The 15879-nt window shown below is 38.8% G+C and overlaps 1 protein-coding gene across 2 annotated transcripts in view; it reads right to left on the bottom strand.

The window, feature by feature from the left end:
* Positions 1-15547, bottom strand: part of LOC130848278 (DNA-directed RNA polymerase II subunit RPB2) — a 53883-nt gene extending 38336 nt beyond the window's left edge. For both annotated transcript variants that reach the window (XM_057726556.1, XM_057726557.1), the window contains exons 1-3: positions 15398-15547; positions 12484-12556; positions 2695-2845 (exon numbers count right to left, since the gene is read on the bottom strand). In XM_057726556.1, the coding sequence (XP_057582539.1) occupies positions 2695-2845; positions 12484-12556; positions 15398-15416 (243 nt within the window). In that variant the 5' untranslated portion in view covers positions 15417-15547. The remainder of the gene's footprint in view (positions 1-2694; positions 2846-12483; positions 12557-15397) is intronic.
* Between the last annotated feature and the right edge of the window lie 332 nt (positions 15548-15879).

Raw genomic sequence — 15879 nt, 5'->3', positions numbered from 1 at the left:
GTTCCTTCTCACTCTTTTTTGCAGTTCTGTGGGTAAAGCTCTCAGATTTGGACAAAGGCCAGGGAAAGCACCCTCTTCCCTTCTCAACTGGATTATGCTCCCATGCTCTCCTGTCCCCCTATTTTCTCCTCCACTTCTATGCCCCTTGGCTGCGGCTACACTTCAGATCAAAGCAGGAGAAAGAATGTGCTGAGTGTTTTCCTCCCTTTGCTTTTATCTTGCCTTCATCCCAACAATCCATACATTCAGGAAGAAGAGGGAGAGAGAATTCTTTTCTGTAGAATGCATGGGGGTGGGGAAAGGCATATCAAGTATCGGATGCAGCCCTGCTGGCTGGCCTCAGTATTTTCTTCCATTCCTTCTTACTGCCCTGGCCTCCAGCCTTGGAAAAAAGCTTAGGAACAGCTCATAGGCAGGGGACAGAGTGGAAGAAGCAGTGATTTAAATTTTACTGGAGAGGGCCTATATAATTCTGTATTTCAGACACAGCTGCATTTTTTAACCTGATTCTGGCTTATAGCTTCAAAACTGTTGTCTGTGAGTGTTCACTGTGGGAGTGTCCAACTCTTTGTCTGATACCTTAACTCTCCACCTTCACTACTTGTGGGATCTCTGCCTGGCTTGTCCTCTCTGTGCCCTGGAGCAAAGCCAGTCCCTGAACTAAAACTTCATTCTATTCTTGGGAAAGAGAGTTCTGCTCAGAACTGGAGACGGGGTGGAATTTATGACTTGGGCCTCTGGGTTCTATCAGTCCCCTTCTCTCCCCCACATGCATTTCACTCCTCTGCCTTGGGTCTGAGATATCACTGTTTAACCCTGTCCTTTCTCTTCCTCAGCCTTATATCCAGGCAGTAGGTCTGGGCACCTCCACACCTATGTCACTGAGAGAGATGCCTCTCTTCAGAAAACCTTTGGGATTTGGATTTCCCCAGGAAGACAGAGGATAGAACACCCACTGTTGGCTCTCATCTCTCCCCTTGACCCAAGACTTTCCACAAAAACGTCTCAAAAAACCTTCCTGAGACCTAGAGTTCTGCCCCACCCACTAACTGCCAATTCTCCAAGACTGAGGTGGGGTGGATAACTGGACATCCTTGGGGGCCATTTTTGTTTAAGAGATGTACTGAGTCAGGATGATAGCCACTTTCATATACTGCTCTGTGCAAAGAGAAATTTAAAAAACAGAAAATCCTAATTCTACAGAAAGGAATGAGAATTTGCAACACCGGCTGATTGTAGTTTAGTGAAGAAAGCAAGAAAGGGGAGGAGAGGGGAGAGGAGGGGAGGTTTTCAATTAAATATCTATCTGATACCCAATAAAACAAGATCCATAAGAACTTTCCAGAGCTAAATGGATAGTGGATTTCCCCCTAAAGCAAATCTCAGAAAAGAAAAGGATGGGACTAAGCAGACCACTAAAGAAAAATTATTAATACCCAAGTTTCCCAAACTGGAGTAGGTAAAGATCACAGAGAACTGGTGGTGATAATGAACCAAAAGGAACTCAGCCATCCAACTACTCATTTCCACTATCACCCCCGTCTAGGACATTATTATCTGAAACTTCAGCTATTACAAGATTTTTATCTGACTCCAGCCTCTTCCCACTCCAAGTAAACATCATTTCCAAAGTAACCTTTTAAAAATAATGTTACATGTACATTCTCTGACAATCTTTCCACAATTCCCCATACCATCCAATGACCTCCAAAGCATGTGACAATCCGGTTCCATTTTATCTTCCACTAACACCTATCAAAAACAGATCAAAACAAAAACAATATACTGACCACTGTGGTCCCTCCATTCCTTCCACAAGCCAAAAACACAAAGCATTTCTGCTGAAATGATTAAATATCTTTTCTCTACTAAGACAAACGCTAAGTCCCTCCCATCTTTTCTACTAAGCTCTGATAGCCAAATTTGGGAGATATCTTCCTTTGGTAGTACTTATTTTGGCACTTTGAATATGTTATGTAATACTGTTATCTCTAGTTTTGAAAAGACCATGAAGAGAAAATGCTGTAAGTATAGAAAAGGCATTTTGTGCCCATTTTTCCAACAGAGAGCCAGAAGAGCCAATTATTTTTGTTCTTAACAGAAAAAGTCTGTGAGGCACCTCCAACCAGAATGAGAATAATACATCAGCCCTTACAAGATAAGTTACAGAAAGAAGGGACTCTTCGCATATGTGTAAAAAAAAAAAAAGAGTACAATGAACATAGAAACATTAAAAGAGCTGATATACTTGGGTGATTTCCCCCTATTTCTCATATTGATATAATAATGTATTTCGTGCAATAAATAATCAAGGGAAAAAGTCCTTCGTCTACTTTTTCTTTTGATTCCTTACACTGTGAAAGAAAAAAGTGTGATTTTCTGAGGCAACATGACTATTTCTGGCTTGCTTCTCATATCTCTGAGTTTCCTCTTCCTGGCTATCCATACCTACTATCTGAATAACAATTAGGGTTTTGCATTACTTGCAAAAATGTATCTCTCCATTAGCAATAATAAATCAGGAGCTGACTGAAAAATAATTGTTATAAGTACACTCCTAAAAACACCTACTAACTTTTTTTTTAACCTTTAAGCCAGATGAGTTTTTTTAAACCTTTAAGCCAGATGAGAGAAGGAACAAAATTTCAAATCAATACCCTTATTTATGTTACTTTATTAAAATATCCACCTTACCGGTTCTTCAACTTCTCCACTAGCATGCTGAGCTTCGGCTTGTAGGTCTATAGGTGGGGCATCTTCCACAATTCTTTGAACAGACATCTGAATAAACTCATCAAAAGAATCCAGCTGTTGTCTCACCAAGCCTTTCTCGTCAAAATAGGAACTGGGAAAATATATGAGTTCATAATCAGTTACAACTCAGTGATGTTTTCTAGCATATTTCCCCATTTTCATTATCATTAAATTCAACAAATACTAATCATTAAACACCAATCACTCTGCATCTATCACCATATAAAATACTATGAGGGATCCACATAAGGGGTGAGACTAGGAACACTTCCTTTGCAGAACTTATTGTGAAGTTTGGGGAAATGAGACATATTTGTGGGTAAAATTATTGTAGCACAACATAAAAACTATAAGGAAGCCCTAATTTATAAATGCCCTTTATAAATTTCATCCAACCTCTTTGAAACATTTCTTGAAACCAATAAAAATGCATAGTCAAAGAGAAAAATAAACAACAATATGGATGGACCATGAGAATACTATGGTCTGACTTATGCAATAAGTCAGAGAAAAACAAATGCCGCATGATTTCATTCATATGTGGCATCTTAAAAAAAAACAAAAAAACAAACCAAAACCAACCGACAAACAAAAGAAAACAAAACCTCACAAACAAAGAGAACAGATTAGTGGTTACCAGAGAGGAGGGGGTTAGTGTGTGGGTGAAATGGGTGAAGGGCGTCCAATGTATGGTGATGCATGGTAACTAGACTGTGGCAGTGATCCCTCTGTTCTGTATTCAGATGTTGAACTATAATGCTGTACACCTGAAACTTATATAACAAAAAAAAGCATGCAAAAGAAGATAAAAATCTTAACTTGAATACGAGGGAAGATAATGATATCAATGACTAAAATACAGCATGGGTAAGAAGTTCAATTGTATTTTACTTTTTTTTTCACAACTTCAATTTTAGGTTAAAATTCTATTTTGAATATGTTAAAGGTAAAATGAGACTAAGTCATTCAAGTGAAAATACTCAGCAAAAAATTAATCATTAAAAAATGGAGCAAGGGTGAGACATCAAAGCTATCAGTGTAGACACAGAAATCAAACAGTGAAGCCCTAAAGAAGGACAGAGACTCGAAAAGAGTAGACATACTGTTTGCAAAAGGAATCTCTTCCCTCACCAACACACAAGAAAAGCTGCATAGTTGGACTTAGTTCCTAGCCCCCTATGCCTAGTAACCACCTCCCCCACCCTCACATCAATTTTCTGAGACAACCTGCGTAGTCCAACTAATCATCAGCCTCCCATTTTGGCATCATCGGATCACCTCACAAGTCACTGGTCAGCCTCTAGATTGGCTGGTTTTGGGTTAAGGTCCCACCCTGATTCAATCAACAGCGGTTACCAATACTAGAAGTTCTTTGTGGCAGAGAACACAGTACACAATCATCCCTGTGTAAAGTACAGCCTCAAGAATGGTGAAGGCAATTTCCTTTAGTAGAGACTGTGAGCTAACAAAAAAGAAATTTCTCGCAACCATTTGGGTCAGTCATTGGTACATATGAAGCCCATGAAGGCCCTAAATGTAAAGTAAACAAAAGGTTTTTATGGACAATTTACAACAAAAAATCTTTAAAAAACTACAGACAAGTTTTATCCTCCCAGGAAGCTGAACCATAGTTACTTTCCCCAAAATCTTCAAAATAGTATTTCAAGAGGTAACCAAGCTCAGATGCAGAACGCAGGGCCGCCACGTGCAGGCGAAATCCAAGGCCAGGCCTGAGCCATCAACCCCTGGGCTACCCGTGGGTCAGCTGCACAAAGCTGGCTGTGCTGAGCAGGTCTGCATGTATGGACTCGACTGGAGACAGGGTTGAATAATAAGGCAACTACAGCTTGGCTGTTTCCCTGGGGATGAATCACCTATGGTGTGACTCTTCAACCCCAGAATATCACACTGCCGGATGAGGAATCAAGATGGCAGAGCAGGAGGACGTGCGCTCACTCCCTCAAGAGCACCGGAATTACAACTAACTGCAGAACAATCAACAACAGAAAGACACTGAAATTCACCAAAAAAAAAAACAAACACCCAACATCCAGAGACAAAGGAGAAGCTGCAATGAGACGGTAGGAGAGGCGCAATCGCATTAAAATCAAATCCCATTAACGCTGGGTGGGTGACTCACAAGCTGGAGAACAGTTATACTGCAGAAGTCCACCCACTAAAGTGAGGGTTCTGAGCACCACATCAGGCTTCCTAGCCTGGGGGTTCCAGCAACAGGAGGAGGAATCCCCAGAGAATCAGACTTTGAAAGCCAGCGGAATTTGATTGCAGGACCTCCACAGAACTGGAGGAAACGGAGACTCCACTCTTGGAGGGCACACAAAAAAGTGTGCTCACCAGGACCCAGGCGGAAGGAGCAGTGACCCCATAGGAGACTGAACCAGACCTACCTGCTGGTGTTGGAGGGTTGCCTGCAGAGGTGGGGGGCAGCTGCGGCTCACCAAGGAGATAGGGACACTGGCAGCAGGGGTTCTGGGAAGTGCACACTGGCGTGAGCTCTCCAGGAGTCCACCATTAGCCCCACCAAAGAGCCAGTAAGCTCCAGTGCTGGGTAGCCTCAGGATAAACATCAAACAAGGCGGGAAGACAGCCTCACCCACTGGCAGACAAGCAGATTGAAGTGTCACTGAGCTCTGCCCACCAAATCAGATTAAAGTTTTACTGAGCTCCACCCACCCAGCCCTACCCACCATCAGTCCCTCCCATCAGGACGCACCCATGAGCCTCCTACATAGCTTCCTTCACAAGAGGGCAAACAGCACAATCAAGCAATATCAGCAGTATCTCATCTTGTGGAACTGAAAACCACAGCCACAGAAAGATAGAGAAAATGAAAAGGCAAAAGACTTTGTACCAGATGAAGGGACAAGATAAAACACCAGAAAAACAACTAAATGAAGTGGAGATAGGCACCCTTCCAGAAAAAGAATTCTGAATAATGATAGTGAAGATGATCCAGGACTTTGAAAAAAGACTGGATGCAAAGATCGAAAAGTTGCAAAAAAAGTTTGGTACCAAAGATCTAGAAGAATTAAAGAACAAACAAACAGAGATATGCAACACAATAACTGAAATGAAAAATACACTAGAAGGAACCAATAGCAGATTAGCTGAGGCAGAAGGGCGAATAAGTGACCTGGAAGACAGAATGGTGATAATCACTGATGCGGAAAAGAATGAAGAAAAAAGAATGAAAAGAACTGAAGACAGCCTAAGAGACCTCTGGGACAATGTTAAATGTGCCAACATTCACATTATAGGGGTCCCAGAAGGAGAAGAGAGAGAGAAAGGACCTGAGAAAATATTGGAAGAAATTATAGTCAAAAACTTCCCTAACATGGGAAAGGAAATAGCTACCCAAGTTCAGGAAGTGCAGAGAGTCCCAGGCAAGATAAACCCAAGGAGAAACATGCCAAGACATATAGTAGTCAAATGGACAAAAATTAAAGACAGAGAAAAGTTATTAAAAGCAACAAGGGAAAAATGACAAATAATATACAAGGGAACTCCCATAAGGGTAACAGCTGATTTCTCAGCAGAAACTCTGCAAGCCAGAAGGGAGTGGCACGATATATTTCAAGTGATGAAAGGGAAGAACCTACAGCCAAGAATACTCTACCCAACAAGGATCTCATTCAGATTCGATGGAGAAATCAAAAGCTTTACAGACAAGCAACAGCTGAGAGAATTCAGCACCACCAAACCAGCCTTACAACAAATACTAAAGGAACTTTTCTAAGGGGGAAACATAAGAGAAGAAAAGGACCTACAAAAACAACAAAACAATTAACAAAATGGTAATAGGAACATACATATCGATAATTACCTTGAATGTAAATGGACTAAATGCACCAACCAAAAGACACAGACTAGCTGAATGGATACAAAAACAAGACCCATATATATGCTGTCTCCAAGAGACCCACTTCAGACCTAGGGACACATACAGACTGAAAGTGAGGGGATGGAAAAAGATTCCCCATGCAAATGGAAATCAAAAGAAAGCTGGAGTAGCAACAGTCATATCAGATAAAATAGACTTTAAAATAAAAAATGTTACAAGAGACAAGAAAGGACACTACATAAAGATCAAGGGATCCATCCAAGAAGAGGAGATAGCAATTATAAATACATATGCACCCAATACAGGAGCACCTCAATACACAAGGCAAATGCTAACAACTATGAAAGAGGAAATCGACAGTAACACAATCATAGTGGGGGACTTTAACACCCCACTTATACCAATGGACAGATCATCCACACAGAAAATTAATCAGGAAACACAAGCTTTAAATGACACAATAAATCAGCTTGACTTAACAGATATCTATAGGACATTACATCCAAAAACAGCAGATTACGCCTTCTTCTCAAGTGCACATGGACCATTCTCCAGGATAGATCACGTTTTGGGTCATAAATCAAGCCTTGGTAAATTCAAGAAAATTGAAATCGTATCAAGCATCTTTTCTGACCATAACGCTATGAGATTAGAAATCAATTACAGGAAAAAAAACTGTAAGAAACACAAACACATGGAGGCTAAGCAATACACTACTAAATAACCAAGAGATCACTGAAGAAATCAAAGAGGAAATCAAAAAATACCCAGAGACAAATGACAATGAAAACACAATGATCCAAAATCTATGGGATGCAGCAAAGGCAGTTCTAAGAGGGAAGTTTAGAACAATACAATCCTACCTCAAGAAACAAGAAACATCCCAAATAAACAATCTAACCTTATACCTAAAGAAACTAGAGAAAGAAGAGTAAACAAAACCCAAAGTTAGTAGACGGAGAGAAATCATAAAGATCAGAGCAGAAATAAATGAAATAAAAACAAAGAAAACAATAGCAAAAATCAATAAAACTAAAACATGGTTCTTTAACAAGATAAATAAAATCAATAAACCTCTAGCAAGACTCATCAAGAAAAAGAGGGAGAGGACTCAAATCAATAAAATTAGAAAGGAAACAGGAGAAGTTACAACAGACACCACAGAAATAAAAAGCACCATAAGAGACTACTACGAGCAACTATATGCCAATAAAATGGACAATCTGGATGTAATGGATAGATTCTTAGAAAGGTATAACCTTCCAAGACTGAATCAGGAAGACATAGAAAATATGAACAGACCAATCACAAGTCATGAAATTGAAACGGTGATTAAAAATCTCCCAACAAAACAGATGATTGAACTTGGTGTACCCCCAAAAAAATAATAAATAAATAAATAAAATTATAAAAAAAAAAAAAAAAATCTCCCAACAAACAAAAGTCCAGGACCAGATGGCTTCACAGGTGAATTCTATCAAACATTTAGAGAAAAGCTAACACCCATCCTTCTCAAACTCTTCCAAATAATTGCAGGGGAAGGAACACTCCCAAACTCATTTTATGAGGCCACCATCACCCTGATACCAAAACCAGACAAAGATACTACAAAAAAAAGAAAACTACAGACTAATATCACTGAAGAATTTAGATGCAAAAATCCTCAACAAAATACTAGCCAAAAGAATCCAACAACACATTAAAAGGATCATACACCATGATCAAGTGGGGTTTATCCCAGGGATGCAAGGATTCTTCAATATATGCAAATCAATCGGTGTGATACACCATATTAACAAACTGAAGGATAAAAACCACATGATCATCTCAACAGATGCAGAAAAAGCTTTCGACAAAATTCAACACCCATTTATGATAAAAACTCTCCAGAAGGTGGGCACAGAGGAAACCTACCTCAACATAATAAAGGCCATATACGAAAAACCCACAGCAAACATCATTCTCAATGCTGAAAAACTGAAAGCATTCCTTCTAAGATCAGGAACAAGACAAGGATGTCCACTCTCACTGCTACTATTCAATATAGTTTTGGAAGTCCTGGCCACAGCAATCAGAGAAGAAAAAGAAATCAAAGGAATACAAATTGGAAAAGAAGAAGTCAAACTGTCCCTGTTCGCAGATGACATGATACTATACATAGAAAATCCTAAAGATGCCACCAGAAAACTACTTGAGCTAATCAATGAATTTGGTAAAGTTGCAGGATACAAAATTAACACACACATCTCTTGCATTTCTATACACTAACAATGAAAGATCAGAAAGAGAAATTAAGGAAACAATCCCATTCACCATTGCAACAAAAAGAATAAAATATCTAGGAATAAACCTAACCAAGGAGGTAAAAGACCTGTACTCAGAAAACTATAAGAGACTAATGAAAGCAATCAAAGAAGACATAAACAGATGGAGGGACATACCACGTTCTTGGATTGGAAGAATCAACATTGTGAAAATGACTATACTACCCAAAGCAATTTACAGATTCAATGCAATCCCCATCAAATTACCAACGGCATTTTTCACAGAACTAGAACAAGAAATTTTACGATTTGTATGGAAATGCAAAAGACCCCGAAGAGCCAAAACAATCTTGAGAAGGAAAGATGGAGTTGCTCGAATCAGGCTTCCTGACTTCAGGCTATACAAGGCTACAGTGACCAAGGCAGTATGGTACTGGCACAAAAACAGAAATATAGATCAATGGAACAGGATAGAAAGCCCAGAGATAAACTACAGTCGCCTAATCTATGACAAAGGAGGCAAGGACATATATTGGAGAAAAGGCAGCCTCTTCAATAAGTGGTGCTGGGAAAACTGGTCAGCTACATGTAAAAGAATGAAATTAGAACACTCTTTAACACCATACACAAAAATAAACTCAAAATGGATTAAAGACCTAAATGTAAAGCCAGATACTATAAAACTCCTAGAGGAAAACATAGGAAGAACACTCTTTGACGTAAATAACAGCAAGATCTTTTTTGATCCACCCCCTAGAGTAATGGAAATAAAAACAAAAACAAATAAGTGGGACCTAATGAAACTTCAAAGCTTCTGCACAGCAAAGGAAACTATAAGCAAGACATAAAGACAACCCTCGGAATGGGAGAAAATATTTGCAAACGAATCAACAAAGAATTAACCTCCAAAATATATAAACAGTTCATCCAGCTCAATATCAAAAAAACAAACAACCCAATCAAAAAATGGGCAGAAGACCTAAATAGGCATTTCGCCAAAGAAGACACACGGATGGCCAAGAGACACATGAAAAGCTGCTCAACATCACTAATTATTAGAGAAATGCAAATCAAAATGACAATGAGGTATCAGCTCACACCAGTTAGAACGGGCATCATCAGAAAATTTACAAACGGTAAATGCTGGAGAGGGTGTGGAGAAAAGGGAACGCTCTTGCATTGCTGGTGGGAATGTAAATTGATACAGCCACTATGGAGAACAATATGGAGGTTCCTTGCAAAACTAAAAATAGAACTACCATATGACCCAGCAATCCCACTGCTGGGCATATACCCAGAGGACACCATAATTCAAAAACACACATGCACTCCAATGTTCATCTGCAGCACTATTTACAATAGCCAGGACATGGAAGCAACCTAAATGTCCATCAACAGATGAATGGATAAAAAAGACGTGGTACATATATACAATCAAATATTACTCAGCTGTAAGAAGCAATGAAACTGGGACATTTGTAGAGACATGGATGGACCTAGAGACTGTCATACAGAGTGAAGTGAGTTAGAGAGAAACAAATATCGTATATTAACACATATATGTGGACTATAGAAAAATGGTACAAATCAACTGGTTTGCAAGGCAGAAATAGAGACACAGATGCAGAGAACAAACATATGGACAGCAAGTGGGGAAAGCAGGGAGGGTTGGGGGGGAATGAATTGGGAGATTGGGATACCAAATAGTACACTCTAAATATATGCAGTATATTGTAAAAAAAAAAAAAAAAAAATAGTGTAAAGCAATTATAGTCCAATAAAGAGCTAAAAAAATTAATTAAAAAAATAGTATTTCATTAGAATGCCATCCTTTAAATACCTAAACTATTTGATAGTTCTTATTTATGGTATCTATTACCATGACTGTTGTTCAAGAAGTCATCATACTGAAGTCACTATGATATTAAGTAACAGCACATTCACAATGGTTGGGAAAGATCACTTGATAATAAATAGTGAAAAAACAAAATGTCATCTCACAACAGCTAAAGCACCTGTAATCAATTAAAATGTAAAACTCAAACAGCATTTTATTCTGTAAGAAATGTTAAATGCAAGGACTTGTCAAATAGCATATTTAATCCTTGAAAAATCTGCCACATTAAGTTGAAAAGAAATCTTTTTTGGCTAAGATCAAAATATTCTTTCTCCCTGGCAATCACAAAATACAGGCATACTCCAAACATCTAGCTGGTTATTGTTTCCTAGTAAAATGTCTCTTAGTGTTTAACACTCAAAATCATAGAAAATAAAAATGTCTCAATACAGTGTTTATAACCCATGTTTAATAGGAAAAATAAACACATACTTACATGCCAAAAACTCAATATATTTTTAACAAAACAATGTTCATCAAAGGTTCAGTTTTCTCCAAATACAATTGGTGGAATGTCAGAAGCTTGTGTTCTTTGAAAAGAGAGTGTCAACTAAGAGGATGTGCATCTTGGAGATGGTAGGGCACAAAGAGGCATCTTAATGTTACTATATACAAAGCAACTGTTAGTTTGGTGAGAGAGGAGACTTGTAGTGTTTTATATCCTAATATAGCAGGATGTTACTTTATTACCTAAAAGTTACTTTTCTTACCTATAATATGTAACACTTCATACTGAGTTTTATATCAGTTTAATTACTCTTACAAATGGATGGGAATATTGGTTGAAATACAACCTGTTACAACTTTAACCATTTAAAACAAGGGAAAAACCAAGGAACGAAATTAACAGCCCAGTAACTTAACAAATAGGCATCATGTGCCTCCTGATACAATGCACTTACAGCAGAACATCATTGTTGCCAAAAGTAATCATCTGAATCTAAAGAGGAAATAACAGACAAATCCAAACTGAGGGGCATTCCAAAAAGTAATTGGCCTGTATTCTTCAAATATGTCAAGGTCAAAAAAAAAAAAAAAAGTGAGGCCATGGGATGGAGAGATGGTGGGTTTGGGAACCAAAAAAAAAAAAAAAAAAAAAAAGAGGAAGATTGAGGAACTGTTCTAGATCATAGGAGACAAAAGAATAAGTCATGAAAACTAAATGTAACATATGATCTCATGTTGGATCCAGGATCAGAAAATTTTTATTTTGCTATGAACATTAGTGGGACACCAGCAAAATCTGGGTAAGGTCTCTAGATTAAATAAGATTATTGTACTAATTTCCTTATTTTAATAACTTAAAATATATGCAGTTTATTGTATGTCAATCATATCTCAAAGTTCTTAAAAAATAATAATAATTTAGATTATGATTATGTAAAAGAGTATTCCTAGGTAAGCAACTGACTCAAATATTTCAGGAAAAAAAATATGTAGATAGAGAAAGAATAAGGCAAAGAAAACAGAGCATAAGGTTAACATTCAGGGAATCTTGGTGAAGTGTTTACATGAATTCTTTGTGTAACTTTTCTGTAAATAAAAATTTTAAAAGTTAATGTTACATATTTAAATAAATAAAATGACAAACCAGCTCTCATGCAGCATATTCAACAGAATATCTAATTTTCAAGCACAGAGGAAGGAAATCCCTGTATAGTTTACAGTGCCTTTTAAAACTTATTCAGTTTGGTCTAAAAAGTTACCTAATTACAATCCAGCATGCCTCTTGCCACAAATCTGGGGTGATTTCATCATCATCCTCATCATATTGCATATCTGCAAAAAAAAAAAAAAAAGCATTCTCACGTACAATAAATACTACTAGTTCATGTCTTACTCCTATGACGTAAAGTTGCCGAAACACATTTACTCTTTACTTAATTAAAAAAAAATCACTTTACCCCACTTCTTTAAAACTTCAGTCATTACATTACCTGGATTGTAATGAAATAATATACGTAGGTATATATGTACATATACATGGGTCTATGTCACATAGGTATTCTCCCAATACACAAAAGGGCCTCATGAGAAAGGTTCAGTGCAAATCATATGAATTTGTAATTGTTCTATCGTCCCCAGAAAGTCCATATAATTCTCATTAATAACTATAATGATAACTAGGAGCAAGCTCATAGTCCTCTGATCAAAAGGCTCCTCAGAGATTGGAGTCAGAGATTAGGGTAAGAGGGAGGAGTCAGCAAAGGATTCCAATAGCTGGGCAATACCTTAAGGTAGGGTGTCTGTTACAGCAACATTTCATACATGGACAGGGATGACAGGCTATATTTTCCAAAGATGGCCACAACTATCTTCCATTCCACATGTTCTTTTATAAAGTGATTTTGACACTCCTACCATCAAGATATAGGGTGAGCCTATGCTTCCTCCCCTTGAATCTGGGTGAGTTTCTGACTATCTCATAACTAAGAGAGTACAGCTAAAGCAATGCTACATGATTTCAGAAGCTAGGTCAGGAAAAGCAATGCAATTCCACCTTGTTTGCGCAAACACTTACCTCTGGAGCCCTGAGCTGCCATTAAGAAGTCCTACTACTCTAAGGCTAGGATACCTAGGTGAGAAAATCTAAACAGAAAGGCCACTTAGAGATGTTCCAGTCAGCAATCCTAGTCCTTGAGTTTTCCTAGGCTAGATGCCAGATACTTAAATCCTCCAGGTCACCAACCCCCCATCTGTCAACACTCTGACTTTGTGTCTTCCCAGTTCAATCACTGACATCAGGCAACAGACAAACCATTCCTACTATGCTCTGTCCAAATTCCTGACCCATTTAATCCATGAACATATTAAATAATTTTCAAGCAGCCAAATTTTGGGGTAGTTGTGCAGCAGTAGTAATTTATACAATGGGGCATTTGAAAATTGGTATGCGCTGGACCTAATATTAATCTCATCTTTTTTTTTTTTTTCAAAAAGCATTCTATAAACTTATTTATATATTTTATTGGCTGTGTTGGGTCTTTTTTGCTGTGCACGGGCTTTCTTTTTAGTTGTGGTGAGTGGGGGCTACTCTTCGTCATGGTGCGCAGGCTCCTCATTGTCGTGGCTTCTCTTGTTGCAGAGCACGGGCTCTAGGCACATGGGCTTCAGCAGTTGCAGTACATGGGCTCAATAGCTGTGGCTCATGGGCTCTAAGGCGCAGGCTCAATAGTTGTGGCACACGGGCTTAGTTGCTCTGCGGCATGTGGGATCTTCCTGGGGCAGGGATCAAACCCATGTCCCCTGCACTGGCAGGTGGATTCTCAACCACTGAGCCACCTAGGAAGCCCCAGTCTCATCTTCTTATGTAAAAGAATAAGTGTGCTGTATTTTTGTTTTTCTATTCTGACCTATATACATAGTCTGTAAAACAACAATTTTGATTCAAAATTTGATACATATCCAAAATAAATTATATAATAAATGCTTCTTGAATGGTCTAGAATTACTGACTCCTATACATGGGAGGGGAGGTAAAAAATACAAAGGTATCTAAAATGGCTTAGAGATTTCTAGCCTTGATGGCACACTACATAGTATCACAGCCACCCAGGAGAAATAAGGTTGGAAAAGGAGAGGTAATAATGAAATTAGTTTTAGTTATATTTGTAGATCATTTATCCTTTTTAACATTTTTATGTTTTCTAGCTTGTGAGAAATGAGAATATATAATCTACTCAAAAAATTAAGCTAGAAATAAACTTTTTGAATTTTTTTCCTCAGATAGGAATTAAGAAAAAGAAAACAGTGATACTAATTAATTTCTAGATGCAAAATAAAAACGACACCGAAGTTTAAACAGTACAGTTTATGTTTTTGCTTCTATCCTCTCCATGAAGTAACTGAGGGAATAAGGAGAAATGTGAGGGGTGGCCAAAAGACTGGGAGCTAGAAGAAAATGAACTCTGAAACAGCAGCTTTGGAGAATGTACGAGGGAGCATTAAAAATATACAATGAAAAAACACTACACACGACCAAGAATTCTACATGTAAAAAAACAGACATATTGTCCTTGTTCAGTAAATCACATACCATCTGGAACCATGTCATCTCGAGGAAAGAGGAAATGTAAAGGTCATCTTTCAAAATAATTTACTTAGGCATATGGCAGTATGAAGGAACGCCAGAGCAGACCAAACCCTGCACACTGCCGCACACACATACAAAAACTACACTGCTTGTCCCCTGAGTGTTTCCAAAGCCTAGCACAATGCTTGGCACAGGCTGACGTTCAAAAATTCAGCTATTTAATAAATCCACTAATTCTGGCCTCAACGCAAATCCAGAAGGAGCTCTTTGCTTCAGCCAAAATCAAAACAATGATACCTGTCGTATGGTTCTGCACGCTAATTTCAATACGGGAAGAGAGTATCACACTCACCTAGGAGCAGACAGTGGAGAGCACAAGAGTCACCCTGACCGAGAGACAAAGGCTACGTTCCCTGCACCCGCCACCTCAAAACCCCGGATTCATTCCCGGCCTGGGGACTGTGGGGAAACGACTGGGGACATGATGCGGCGGGCCGGGGAGGAGGCCGCAAATCCTCAATTTCTCCAGCTACCCACGTTTCCCCCCTTAGATGGGTCGCTGCGGTGTGTTCTGAGTGGTCACCTACCCTCGTCCGCGTCATACATATTGGCAAAGGATTCCCGAGCTCCTAACTCTAGAAATCGCACACAGAAAGGCGCGCAGGGACTCCGACGACCGCAGCGTGAGGCGAAGTAATTTCCGTCTCCGGAGTTCCCAGAACACTCTGCGTCCTACACGAAGCCCCGCCCACAGACGCCAATTGAGGTCTGCGGCTGCGCGAAGGGCAGGCTAACCTGCGTTAAGGGTTAGTATTGCGCATGCGCGACTTGTGAGCCAACGCTTAGTGCGCCTGTTGCGGAGCGCGGGTCCTTAAAGTCCCAGACTCCGCTCCAGCCAAGGAAACTTTTTGTTTTTCAGTGTTGCACAAATAATGACACCTTAAAAAAAAAAAAAAAAGATTTAATAATAAGAGGTTTAGTTGTAGCTGTGCTCTGTTTTTTTCAGTTCCAAACACTTAAAAACACGAAGATTTTAAAAGTGATTTCGGTGTACATAAACTAGAAGTCA

This window comes from Hippopotamus amphibius, chromosome 3, assembly GCF_030028045.1.
Source record: "Hippopotamus amphibius kiboko isolate mHipAmp2 chromosome 3, mHipAmp2.hap2, whole genome shotgun sequence".
NCBI lineage: Eukaryota > Metazoa > Chordata > Mammalia > Artiodactyla > Hippopotamidae > Hippopotamus > Hippopotamus amphibius.
This window is presented reverse-complemented; position numbering and strand designations above follow the sequence as displayed.